Genomic DNA, 12,584 nt, shown 5'->3' with positions numbered 1-12,584 from the left:
TACGCAGGGAGAACCGGACGTCATCATCTTTATAATTGGGGTGGAATTCAAGAAATGTAGACGGGCATCGTCGCGTTGGACAGCATCCACCAGATTTCTCGCCCTAAATCTCTCTGATTTCCATTCAATCTGAAGGTCAAATTCGATCTTGACTGCGATTCTCTTGAAATCGGTCGTCTCTGAGGAGCAGGGAGGAAAATGGTGCTGACTCAAAAGCTCCACGAGGCCTTCAAAGGCACTGTCGAGAGAATCACCGCACCGCGGACCGTCTCCGCCTTCAAGGAGAAGGGGGTCCTCAGCGTTTCCGAGTTCGTTATTGCAGGTGACAATCTTGTTGCCAAGTGCCCCACCTGGTCCTGGTTAGCCCTAACTATGTCGCCAAACCTGGTCATCTTCTTGCATTCTGGCGTTGATTTTATCTGATGTTGCATCTGTCTGTGGATTTGTACAGGGAAGCGGGGGAGCCGAGCAAGAGGAAGTCTTACTTACCAGCTGACAAGCAGTATCTAATCACAAGAAATGGTTTGACCGCTGTAGCGATTTATGGGGACGATTCGCCAGTTTGGTTGGATAGTTAGGTTGGTTTGATTGAACATTTTTTTTTTTCAGTGCCTTGTTTTAGGAGGGCTGCTTCCGTGGAAGAAGAGTACGAGGCTGCCGGAGGGGAGGTTCTTATTGATAATGATGATAATGATGGCTGGCTTGCCACTCATGGGAAGCCGAAAGGTGACTCATGGCTTAGTTTTCATCCTAATCTGATGGAGGTTTTTGAGACCTACTTTTATCCTGTATTAATTTGAAAGTCTTTTGTATGTTCCTAGAGACGAACTCCGTTGAAGAGGACAACTTGCCTTCTATGGAGGCCCTGGACATTAGTAAGGGCAGGGGTATTAACCCTATCTCCTCTTATTTAGGAGGCGAGGAAGAGGAAGATATTCCTGACTTGGCGGACTATGAACACTCTGAAAATCTGGTGGAGACGGACCCAGTTAGTTTCCTCTATCTTTTACTTTACTCTATTTTCAAAGTATTGTAATTGCTTCTTAGGCGTTTTTTTTGTTTTGTTTTTGAATCTGTTTAGCTTAGAAAATTGAATAAGAAATGGGCTAGGGATCATGTTGGGTCAGTGCACAAAGAGAGGGGTGGGTTGCAAGAAAAAAAAATAGATAAGGCTAGAGGAGTTTCAGTTTTATGTTCATGGGAATCCGAAACAAATTAGTGGGATGAAACATAGTGCCATATTTTTGCTTTAGGTTAGTTTTAGGTGTTTGCTTTTGCGTAGACTTAGGTTTGGTCCATTATTTTTATGAGCCATGGAGGGTTTAGAAGATGCAGCAAATGTGGTGGCTAGTTACTTGTGAGTGGGAAGCGAAAAATGCATGTCATTATAAGTTCTATCTATCCTTTGATGGAGATGTTGATTGTAATGCATGTCATTATAGTGGTCAGTCACTTGATGCAAAGCTTAAGCTTTGATGCAGATTTCTAGAACTATATCAGCATAGCTTCGAAATCCTTAAAAGAAATTGATGAAGAAAGAGGAAGAGGCCTTGTACCGAGAGTAAAGGAGCGGGATGGAAGAGAAGTTTGGTAGATAATGAGAAGGGCGAGGGAGCCATTCAAAACATCATTATTTAAATTCCAAGATATCTGACTTACATGATCCTTTGGCCTTTATTATATTAGCTTACCCAAAGATAAGATAACGCAGATCTTTTTTATGTTTTTATTTTTATAAGATAACATAATTATTAATTTATCAGTTAAATACCAAATACATTGTAGGTGACCGAAGCTTCTTGTTGTCCCTAACAATTGAAAATAAAGATTGTCTGGTACTTTACATAACAATAAGACCATTAACTATCACATGAGTTAAATATCATAACAATGACTGTAAAGAACCATATAATGAATTGTAAATTTAACCATCTAAATGTTACGTTGCTACTTTTCACTACTCTCATGTGCAACTTGTTTGTAATCTTAATCTCAGGCCACTCTTCAGCCATCATATTTCGTTACACATGAACCTGAGGATGACAATATTCTAAGAACGCGCACATATGATGTCAGCATTACGTAAGTACCTTTTTTGTGTATATAAACTTATTATTAGTTTGACAGTAATTAAAAATTTGACATTATCTACATCATGGGAACAATTAAGCCTACCTCATACCACCTATTATGGATCTTGTTTTAGTTGTTGTAGCATTTCATTTTTAATTGACACGCTCTTTACAACATAATTGAGATATTTTTTCTTGTTTATGTATTGATGTTAGTATAGTTTGCATGATTTTAGACATCAAATTTTCATTTCCAATTGCTTCGAAGCTATAGTTCGATTGATTTTAGACATCAAAATTTAGTTTTCCAATTGCTTTGAAGCTATTTAAATCTTTGTTATTGGGATTTCTATCTTATATGCAATGATCATGCTCATCGAGGTGAAAGTATAAAACATAAATGTAAAACCTTTCTATGAGATAACATTTACATTTGTTATAATTAAATTTTAAATTTTTTAATAATAAGGAAACTTAAGGTCCTATTTTTTATATTATGATAAAATATGAAACTGCACCTGATTTGGAGTTGGTAAGGGATCACATGTGTTTCTTATGTAGAATTGTAATATAATATTGGATATATATTTTTTAATTATATGTTTTGTGGCTTTTACTTGTGTAATGAATGTCTAAAGCTATAAAGTGCCATGGGATTTATGTGAATGAGAGCTATTTGGATCTCAAAAGTTAAGTGAAGTTGGCTAATACCTTTGTACATGGACCTAGCAATAAATAACAAGATATAATGTGAGCTTGATGATACGACAATCAAATCCTAACACCAGCATTGCATGTATGTTTATCCATAGAAATAAAAACTTATATTGATTAACTTGATGTTGCAATCCTAGTTGTTTGTATTAGTCTTTTTATTTACTTCCATGTATCATGGTTTAACCTTGCACATTATGAGGCCCACCCCCAAGCCTTTTTTGAAAATTCACAATGAGACTTATGCATCTTTGGATACTACATGTGGCTTAAACCTCACATATTACGACGCCCGCCTTTATGTGTGCCTCACCTCAATTCTAGTGAGGCGTGCACAATTATATTTAGGATTTTTCTTAAAATAAATATAAATAAAATAACACAAATATTTCTTGTGTACTCATATAATATATAATTGAGGTTGTAATTAAGGGTCTGTTTGGGGTAGCTGCAGCTTATTGAATAATATGCTGATAAGCTGATTAAAAATAATCTGCTGGTAAGATGGGTGCGGTGACTATTACAAATATTTATTTTTTTGGAAAAGTTAGACTGTTGCCTGAAAGTTGCCACCACACCTAGATAGGTGCGGTGTGAAAACGCTGTTTTCGGCGTTTTGAAAATGCATAAGCTGTCAAAATGCAGTTTAAACAAACATGCCAGAAAACGCACCGCACCAAATAAGCTGCCCCAAAGGGACCCTAAGTTTTTAATGGCATCATAGTCATTATTTAAAATCTAATAAATAACAATATTAATTAAATAAGTTGAAGATTGATATTTAAATTGAGTAGGCGAAATGAGAGAATATAGATGTAAATGTAACTGAGAATAAAATGAAGGAGAAAACAAATGTTATGTGGATGATTCCAGTAAAGGCCTTTTTAAGTGATAAGATCGATGAAATTATTGAATTTAAAAATTCTAACTTTAGTGACTTGTGATGTTTTTATTTATATCGAGGACCATAAGAATAGGAGATAAATTATTAATGCTAAACTTATTTTAAATTTATATGTTATTATGCCTTATTTTATTATTTTATATTTGGATTGTAACATGTTACTTCTTACTTTGAATAATATATTAATTTTACTATATTCGGATGTCATTGTATTACATTATAATGTATTAATATGTTATCTCTCTTATATATATTTTGTGTTGGGGGAGAGGGAAATTTTGTTAAATTTAAAATTAGTATGATGAAGTTTTGTCTCTCTCTTCAAGTGATGACAGTGATGATTGAAAAACTTTGCAATGTTGGAGGAGAAAATTTGTGTATATGATTCACTATTAAAGCCCTCATTTAAAATAGGAAATGAGTACAACATGCCAATGTACAACAAAATAAACCTAAATCACTCATTATATATGGAGAACCTTCCTAATATGAGGTTTTCTACATTGCACATTCCTCTTTAAGTAGATTCATAAATGTGAAATATTATCCACTTGCTTTATATTTTCTCGGTGCGTGTTTGGCCTCTTTAAATTTTTCATTTTATTTTCAATCAATGTGTTGTGTGTTTAAGCACTCATTCACTTGCTTTGTTTTGGAGATATAAGGAGTGATAATCTTCTTAGAAAGCACAACATGTTGAAAACATTGACAATTTACTTTAGTATCTTTGCCTCTTTTATGGAACAAATGGTTTTTGGGAATGTTGATAGCACGATTATCACACTTCGGAACTATTGATTTTGTAATAGTGAAACCAAGAAATCTTACTAGTCTTCACCCACATCATTTTGTATACATAATGGGGCATGACTCTGTTTTGAGCCGAAGCATCTTTTTACACTAGTTTACTTATTTTCCATGTAACTAGATTACTTCCAATAAATTGAGAATGTTGAATTTGATATTGCTATCTTCAACAAATTAACATTAGAAAAAACATTAACATTTAAATGTTTACTTTTAGCATATAATGATCCTTCTCTAGGAACTTTTTAATGCACATAACTACCTTATGATGCTCTTTTTTTATTTTTTTTAATTATTTTTTTAGCTTTCTTGTGTTGGCTAACAGTTCCAACAATGAATGAAATTATGGGGTCATTTTTTGAATGATAAATAATCGATGTTTAAATATAGATGGATCATTAAATTCATCAATATTTTAGTTTCAGTTTTTATAGCGTTATCAACATGCTTGTTTAATGACGCATAATGTTGGCCTATAAAAGAGAAGCATAAAACAGTTAAGTGTTGCTGAGATACGAATGCTTAGGTGGATAAATGACTTTACACTTGGAGAGATAAAATGCAAAACAAATACTTCCGTGAAAGGATTGGAGTGGCTCTAGTGGCAGACAAGGTTAGAGAGAGTCGTCTTAGATCGTTTGGTCATATTAAACATCAACTATCTGATGATCTAGTTAGGAGACTAGATGCTTTAGATTTGACTTATGTTAAGAAAGTTAGAGGTAGTCCTAAAAAGACTTTGGCATGGATATATAAAAAATGATCTTAATTTATTACAATTAAATGAAAATATGACACTCAATAGAACACAATGGAGAAAAAAGATTGATGTAGCCGACCCCACTTGGTGGGATAAAGGCTTGTTGTTGTTATTTTTGTGGTTATATCAGCATGCTTGCTACCACTAGAAACAATCTCTTTAAAAAGTTAAATAATGTTGTGGTTATATCAGCATGCTTGCTACCACTGTCGGCGCTTAAAAGGGGGAAAAGGGAGTTTTTTAAATGTTTGGGGGTCGCCCGTAAGAAGTATATTTCCTTCTAGAAAGTGTGATCCATTTTTATAATAGGCACATTTAGTATTAGAAAAGTATTTGGTTTATCCTAAATCTATAGCAAGAGAACTCATTTGTATGTAGTATTTTGTCCTAGAGATGCCTTTTTTATCTCTCCAAGATTTCATCATCTTGACGTCCAATAGATGAAGAGTATTTTTTTGCATCCTCTGTCTACGTACATGGGATTTGGTTGTTCTATCTTTTGGAGTTAAACCAATTTTTTCTTGTTGGGTGTTTACCATTGAATTTATCTTGATGGCTTTGATCATATGGTTTAAAGTTTGGCTGCTCATAAAAGGATTTACACAAGTCTATGCTGTAAGCTATTGACACTTTCTCCTCAGTTGCTTGTTAGGTCCGTTCATGTTTCTTCTATCTGTTGCTATCAATCAAGAATAGTCTCTACCTTTATGGCAACTTGATTTTGGTGGTTTATAGGGAACAACCATATAATTATGTTGCTCAAAGGGTCGCTTGTCCATTTAAGGCCATCTATGTGCCTGGAGAAACTTAAAAGTTTTGCAAAGTTTTTGCTGAATTAGTTTTGTCACAGCGCACATACCATTTTTTTTTTTCATTTCTTCTTTTGAGGTACCTTCTTAACCAATTATTTGAACTCCAGTAGCATTGATATCATTTTAGAGGATAAAAAAGTATGTGCATTGATCTCTATAGAACCACTTCTTTATAAGAAAAGGATGAATATCATGAAATAAACCTACAAAACTTTCTATATTTGCAACGTGCTCCTAATTTGAAATTTCTTATGTTAGTAGTCTAGATCCAGCAAAAAATTGATAAAGTGATCATAAAGAACTGGGAGTATTGATAAAATTAATATTAGTGATTTTTTCTTCCAACAAAAGCCTGACACTCGGACCTGATGACTTTTTCCGCCAAAAACTATAGACGAAGCTAAGCTCTGCTTATGCCAGGCCTTTCGCCCATTGATTTTGACTAATACAACAGTGCATTCATTTGGCAGATTCATAGTTTGCACATATATTGAGAATTATTAACTTCCTCTATCCTCTTAAAAAAAATTAAATTTGGATTTATAACATTTGGTATCTTACAATATTGGAATACTTTTAAAGAAGTATTAAGGCATTTCGAGTATAAGAAAGGTACATTCAAAATCTGAAGTTACAAAAGTGTTGTCAAGTAGTTCTGAATTATTTTTTATGTTGTTGAGGGAGATGGTGATCTTTTGCGTTACTCAGTTTTATTGGAGACTACTCAGTTTTATTGGAAATCCCGTTGTTCAGTTTCAATAGAAGTGATTTTGTCCAAAAGTCTCGTTGTTCAGTTTCAATAGAAGTGATTTTGTCCAAATATGTTTCATGGTTTGTGAAACTATTTGTTTAAAGAGGCATCATTTTTGGGTTGTTTGGTTGCAAGTGGTATTTAGCGATAGCGGGATTTAGTCAATCCGTAAATTGTAAATCTGCTATATCCATCTTATCTCTGGATTTCGTAAATCCGGATTTAAACTGAATCGAAGGCAAAATTTGGGACCTTAAATCTAAAAATTCATAAATCTATGGATATTCTTCATTTTAGTGATTTGTTATATTTAGTAAATCCGGTAATAAATCCTGTTAAGAGGCGCAACCAAGCACCCCCTTTGTTTTTTGTTTTTTTAATTTTTGTTCTTAGTAATGGTAAATAAGAAGAAAGAATACAAGTACTTTTCAATTTTCTAATTAAATTCCTTCTTTTCATTAATCTGCTTTTTTATTTCTCCTAAAAATTAGTTGTAGTGACATCTTTATCTGCTTTTTTATATTATGTTTTCTGTTATTTCTTTACCGTTAGATACATCTGTTTTGTTGTATGTCTGACTATGTTTAGCTTTCAATTTCTGCAGGTACGATAAATATTACCAAACCCCTCGTGTTTGGCTTACCGGATATGACGAGGTTGTTTTACAGTATATTCTTGCTTCTGCAAACTGTTTATCAGATTTTTACTTACTCGAATGATTATTTGAGTTAGTTTTCTGCTTCTCGATCTTCCTCTTTGCTCCATAAGAAAGGGACTGCAAGAGCTGCTACGTAAAAAGCGGTTTAGTTTATATATTCTTGGGAATGTTTTTTGAACCGTAAAAGGGGTTTAGTTTATATATTCTTGGGAATGTTTTTTGAAACATATTTTTATGCAAATCTACTTTCTGAATTTGTCACCTGTTCTTTGTGATTTAAATTAACAACTCAAAAGATTGGCTATTTATCTGTAATGATCCTTACACCAAAACTTTTAATCGTAGAAATTAATGTCATATTGACAATAGCATAATTATTTAAGTTGCAACATAACTCTACATGGTTATTAATCCTATATGTAACTTTGTGAAGAAATGGGAACATATTTGTGCATTTGCTTGTTAATAGTTAATTTTATTGTCAATTTCCTTTTTTTCACGCCATTGGAGGTCAAAGAACTGAATGTAGATGTTGTCAATGATGGGTTTATTTCGGGTAGCTGTAGTTTTTTGTATAATTGATTGTAAAGTTGTGATGGAAAAATTAATTTTTGAGAAAATTACGAAAAAAATTATAAATATATGTATTTTCTAGAAAATCAGACTGCAGCTTTTATACAACCAGTAAGTACACTTCAATATGTCATGTTGTCAAAAATAACTTATCACCACAGAAATTTCTTGCAATCTCCCAAGCAGAGCTGTTGTTGGGGTTTGGGGGTCTTAAACACAAAGCAGGCAGAAAAGTTGCCCAAACAGACTCTAAACCCTTTCCATTTGGTTTTGCTTTAGATGCAATCTGTTATATTATGATAGGTCAAAGTATGATTTACCTGTACAAAGCATTTTATTTGTGCAGTAGTTACTAAAAAAGTTGGTGAAAAAATCGTTAACTCCTATGTTTTTTCTGCAGTCACGAGTACCTTTGAAACCGGAGCTCGTTCTTGAAGATGTTAGCCAGGATCATGCACACAAAACGGTTATTCTTACAAATTCCCTGAGATGAATATTAGCCTTGGCATTTAACTTGAGATTGTGGTTTCTTATTATCTTAGTTAATAAATTTTCGTTTTACAACTGCCTTGTCTCAATATATATGAATTATTCAAAAAGATACTTTCTTTTTGCATCTATCATGTTGCACTAAAATCATATGAATTTGACCTTCAATGTCTTGCGTATCATAATTCAATAATAGTCAGAAGTGCACCTTTTTTTTGTCTAGTTTTGATTCGCCTACGATTTATATTTAATTAAAATAAATTGATAATTCAAAATTTAATCCAATATATCATGTGTTTTATTTCCATGCAGCAATGCCTTCCTATGATTTCTATGATAAAACTTCGGAAGATATGCATACATAACTCTGAATTCTTATATATTTATACATTTAAAACCTGCAATTTTTACATGCACACTACCTGACCTATGCATAGAATGGTGTATTTTATTTTTTGCAATTTAAAATAATGATATTTTTTATGTGATATTAAAGATCTGGGTCATATAAATGTAAAAAAGCAAAGTTTTGGTGTTCGATATGTAAATACATAGGAATTGGATGTTATATATGTAAATGCCCCTAAATTTTAATTCAAATAATTGAATAAAAAAACATGCAGGTGACCATTGAGGATCATCCACATGTGGCGGGAAAGCACGCATCCGTTCATCCTTGTCGGCACGGAGCTGTGATGAAAAAGATTATTGATGTGCTAATGTCACGTGGAGTTGAACCCGAAGTTGATAAGTAATTTATTTCATTATCATGCTCTATATTTCCAATTTTTGTTGACTCCTACCCTGAATGTTGTAATTTTCTAAAAAATTTAGCTTCGGTTATAAGTTCAGTTTGCAATTAACTTGAAAAGTTAGGAAGGTTGATCCTGTGTGATAAATTTTAGTAGGAAGTTTATGTTTTATGATTACTAATTATATTTTTTTATATCATGCCACTAGGTACCTTTTCCTATTTCTGAAGTTCATGGCCTCAGTAATTCCAACCATTGAGTACGATTACACCATGGACTTTGATCTTGGGAGTACTAGCCATTGATTACAGGTATTCCAAGGCACATTTAATTTAAAATAATATATTTTTGGCTTGTCTTTCTTAATTCCTTCATTAATAAAGTAATGTATATGTCTTTTATCATTGGTGAATATGAATATCTTAAATTATTACTTTATAAATTTACTGTAAAATATGAGTACAGTTAAAGCTAATATGTTTTTTTTTTTTTGGTGGATAAATACAACTGATTTTTCTCCTTGGATAAAATATGTTGAAATTTTATTGCAATATTTTTAATCTTGTGTTGAGGCATATGATAGTGCTTGTTTAGTTTGATATTAAAAACATGTTGGTATATAAATACCATACTTGTCAAAGCCGTACTGGGCATGGGCATGGAATTGGAGAAGGTTCTATGTTCAATCGTTTGGCACTGGTTGAATTGAGAGTTGAAACGTATCTTGTAATAAATCTCAAACTTATCTATATATATGACCTAAATGACGAAATAATAATGTAATACTACAAATATACATCAAAATATAAATAGAATTATATGATGAAGTATAGAGTATGCAAAATTAATATCTTCAATAATTTTAAATGTGAGCACCCTCAATATTTAAATTACTGATTTCTTTCTGTAGCCATAATCAAAATTTAGATGTTTTTGAAATATCCTTGTATCTTCTTTTTTTAGAAGGTTGATTCCCTAAAAATGAAATGAAAATGAAAGTTATCAACCAAAAATGATATGCTAGTAAATATGAATAGAATGAAATAATATTTGATGTATCATTGTATAAGCATATTGTAAGTTACTGTGAACATTTTTTAATACCGATAAAGTGCTCATAAATCAAAATATGCATGATTCAACATAGTCATTATTTTATTTGTTCTATTTTATATATAGTTTCAAGCGTAAAAAAAGTATGAATAATATAGTTGTTTTTTGTTTGAAACTATATATATATATATATATAATAGACAATTTTTGGGAAGAATACATTATTTGTAAGCTGTTTTCCCAAAATCGGATGAAATATATTTAAAATCCATTCCTAAATTGTCTTCGCAAAAATAGCCTTTCTAAAAGTTGGCTCCCTAAATGCTGTCTTCTTGAAAATTCAATTCAACGCATTCAAGCAGCTCATTTGTAGTATTATTGTTCTCTTAGGGCCTGTTTGGGGCAAAACGCCGCCCGTACCGTTTGGTTCGTGCATTTTGCCAGCTTATCCGAAAAAGTGTTATTTACACTAAACGTAGGCCGCGGGTCGAACCTCGCGGGCCGCATTTCAGGATAAGCAACTTATCCCAAAATGCACAAGCTGCCCCAAATACACACTTAATCTACCTACAAAATATGTAAAATAAGTTATGATTTTTACAAATAATTAATTTAAATATCATTAAAAACTTAATTTAAGTTTACCAATTGCATGCTATGTTGCCTCTTGACTAGTGGAAATGTGAAATAGCCTCCTTTATGTAAGTTTCACTCTCTAAACTGCTATGATCAAGTTTAAGAGCATTTTCATCATCATACATTTAAAAATTTATCTGCTTAATGCTTCTGTAGTTCAACAATTATAACATTTTTTCTTTTAAGGTTATCTACAAAGTAAACGTAAGTTTTTTGGATTATGAGTTATTATTATAAGCTAAAAATGATCAAGTACATAGAAATGATATTTTTAACCTATTTTTAAACAATAATGAGCTTAACCATTTTTTAGATAAAAGTTGAATCAAACAGATATTAGATTTTTTAGCCTTTGATAATTCAAATGGCTTGTTCTCTTGGTAAAAGTTTACTCAATCAAACTCTAATATCATTTGCATCTACTCGGCGTAGTTTGACCAAGATAAATAACCATGTTTTCTAAGTTTGGAGCTCAATATTCATGTAAAATGAGTAAACGATATAAATTATTAATTAGATTGAAGATGTAGAAATTTCATAAATATAATAAAATAATTTATAAAAAACTAAACTGAATACATTTCTTTTGAAAATTTGAAAGCAATCAGTCTACCAAAGCTTTCTAAATTATATCAATAAATTCTAGCCTCATTATAAATTTAGGTTTATTACATGTTTCCTTATTTCCCGTATTGTCAACCAAACTTAGCATGACTTTTTGTTTCTAACAGTAGTTTTTTTGTTATCATCGGACACAAGGATTCAAGAAATATGTAGCTAAGTGATTGCATATCTCGATAGAGTTGATTATCTTATATCTTCTCGATAATATTTGTATATGTTCTGTATAATCTTATGTATTCAGGAATATGTTTTTTATTGTATTTATTGTTCCTGTACATTCCATCACAAAGCTAATCGAGTGATAACTTCTCATCAAATTCAATCTCATTTTAATAATCTCAGGAGTTGGCCTAATAATTTTACATAATTAGGTAATTATCGCAAAACTTATCATCCAAATTGTCGTAAGTTGCCTCCTTTCTTTAAATAATTGCTGTCAAAATTTGGATCAGTGTAATAATTACTATCTATAAATGCTTGTAAATAATGCTTCTGATTATGGAAGTTTTTTAACGTGATAAAAGTAATTGTAGATCGAATTGCTTTTGAAGTTATAAGATGGTGTCCAACTAGGCTTTTTCCTTGTCCAAATGAGCTTTTAATCTCCTTTATTTGGAAATTTCATCCTTTAGACTTTTTGTGCTATAGCCTTTTTTTTTTGTTATATTGTGCTGAAATCATATATATGTTTTACACAATCATATCGATTAGAAATTTGTTGTTAGCTATGAAAATTGTGAGCCTATTATAGATTTGAACAATGGATATGTGGTTAAAGATATGTTGTAATGATAAAACAATATCCATTCTTGCAATGAATTCAGATGAATGCTTATAACTTAAAAATGTTAGAAAATTTTAGTGCTAGTTTTGTTTTTACGATATGGGACTTTATGAGATGAACGATTTATTTTTTTCTATTCATCTTTTGTTTTCACCTCTTTCTTGGCCGACATGCAAACACATTTCTATATATATA

General features: G+C 31.8%; 1 protein-coding gene across 1 annotated transcript; it reads left to right on the top strand.

Moving 5' to 3' along the window:
* On the top strand, positions 1 to 9,603 carry LOC110025441 (autophagy-related protein 3). Its single transcript, XM_020725923.1, has 9 exons — positions 1 to 359; positions 452 to 522; positions 610 to 726; positions 822 to 988; positions 1,997 to 2,082; positions 7,425 to 7,476; positions 8,452 to 8,517; positions 9,164 to 9,291; positions 9,501 to 9,603. The coding sequence occupies exons 1-9, from the start codon at positions 199 to 201 to the stop codon at positions 9,595 to 9,597; spliced, it is 945 nt and encodes a 314-aa protein (XP_020581582.1). The 5' UTR covers positions 1 to 198; the 3' UTR covers positions 9,598 to 9,603.
* The last annotated feature ends 2,981 nt before the right edge of the window (positions 9,604 to 12,584 follow it).

The sequence above is a fragment of the Phalaenopsis equestris genome, unplaced genomic scaffold (assembly GCF_001263595.1).
Source record: "Phalaenopsis equestris unplaced genomic scaffold, ASM126359v1 Scaffold000002, whole genome shotgun sequence".
NCBI classification, from domain to species: Eukaryota; Viridiplantae; Streptophyta; class Magnoliopsida; order Asparagales; family Orchidaceae; genus Phalaenopsis; species Phalaenopsis equestris.
Note: the sequence above shows the minus strand (reverse complement) of the source record. Positions and strands in the feature narration are given on the sequence as shown.

Excerpts from the sequence above, each read along its gene's own strand:
- LOC110025441 (XM_020725923.1), top strand. The coding sequence starts at position 199 with ATGGTGCTGACTCAAAAGCTCCACGAGGCCTTCAAAGGCACTGTCGAG. Across the intron at positions 989-1,996 it reads ATCTGGTGGAGACGGACCCA|GCCACTCTTCAGCCATCATA; the intron begins GTTAGTTTCCTC and ends TCTTAATCTCAG. Across the intron at positions 8,518-9,163 it reads AGGATCATGCACACAAAACG|GTGACCATTGAGGATCATCC; the intron begins GTTATTCTTACA and ends AAAAACATGCAG.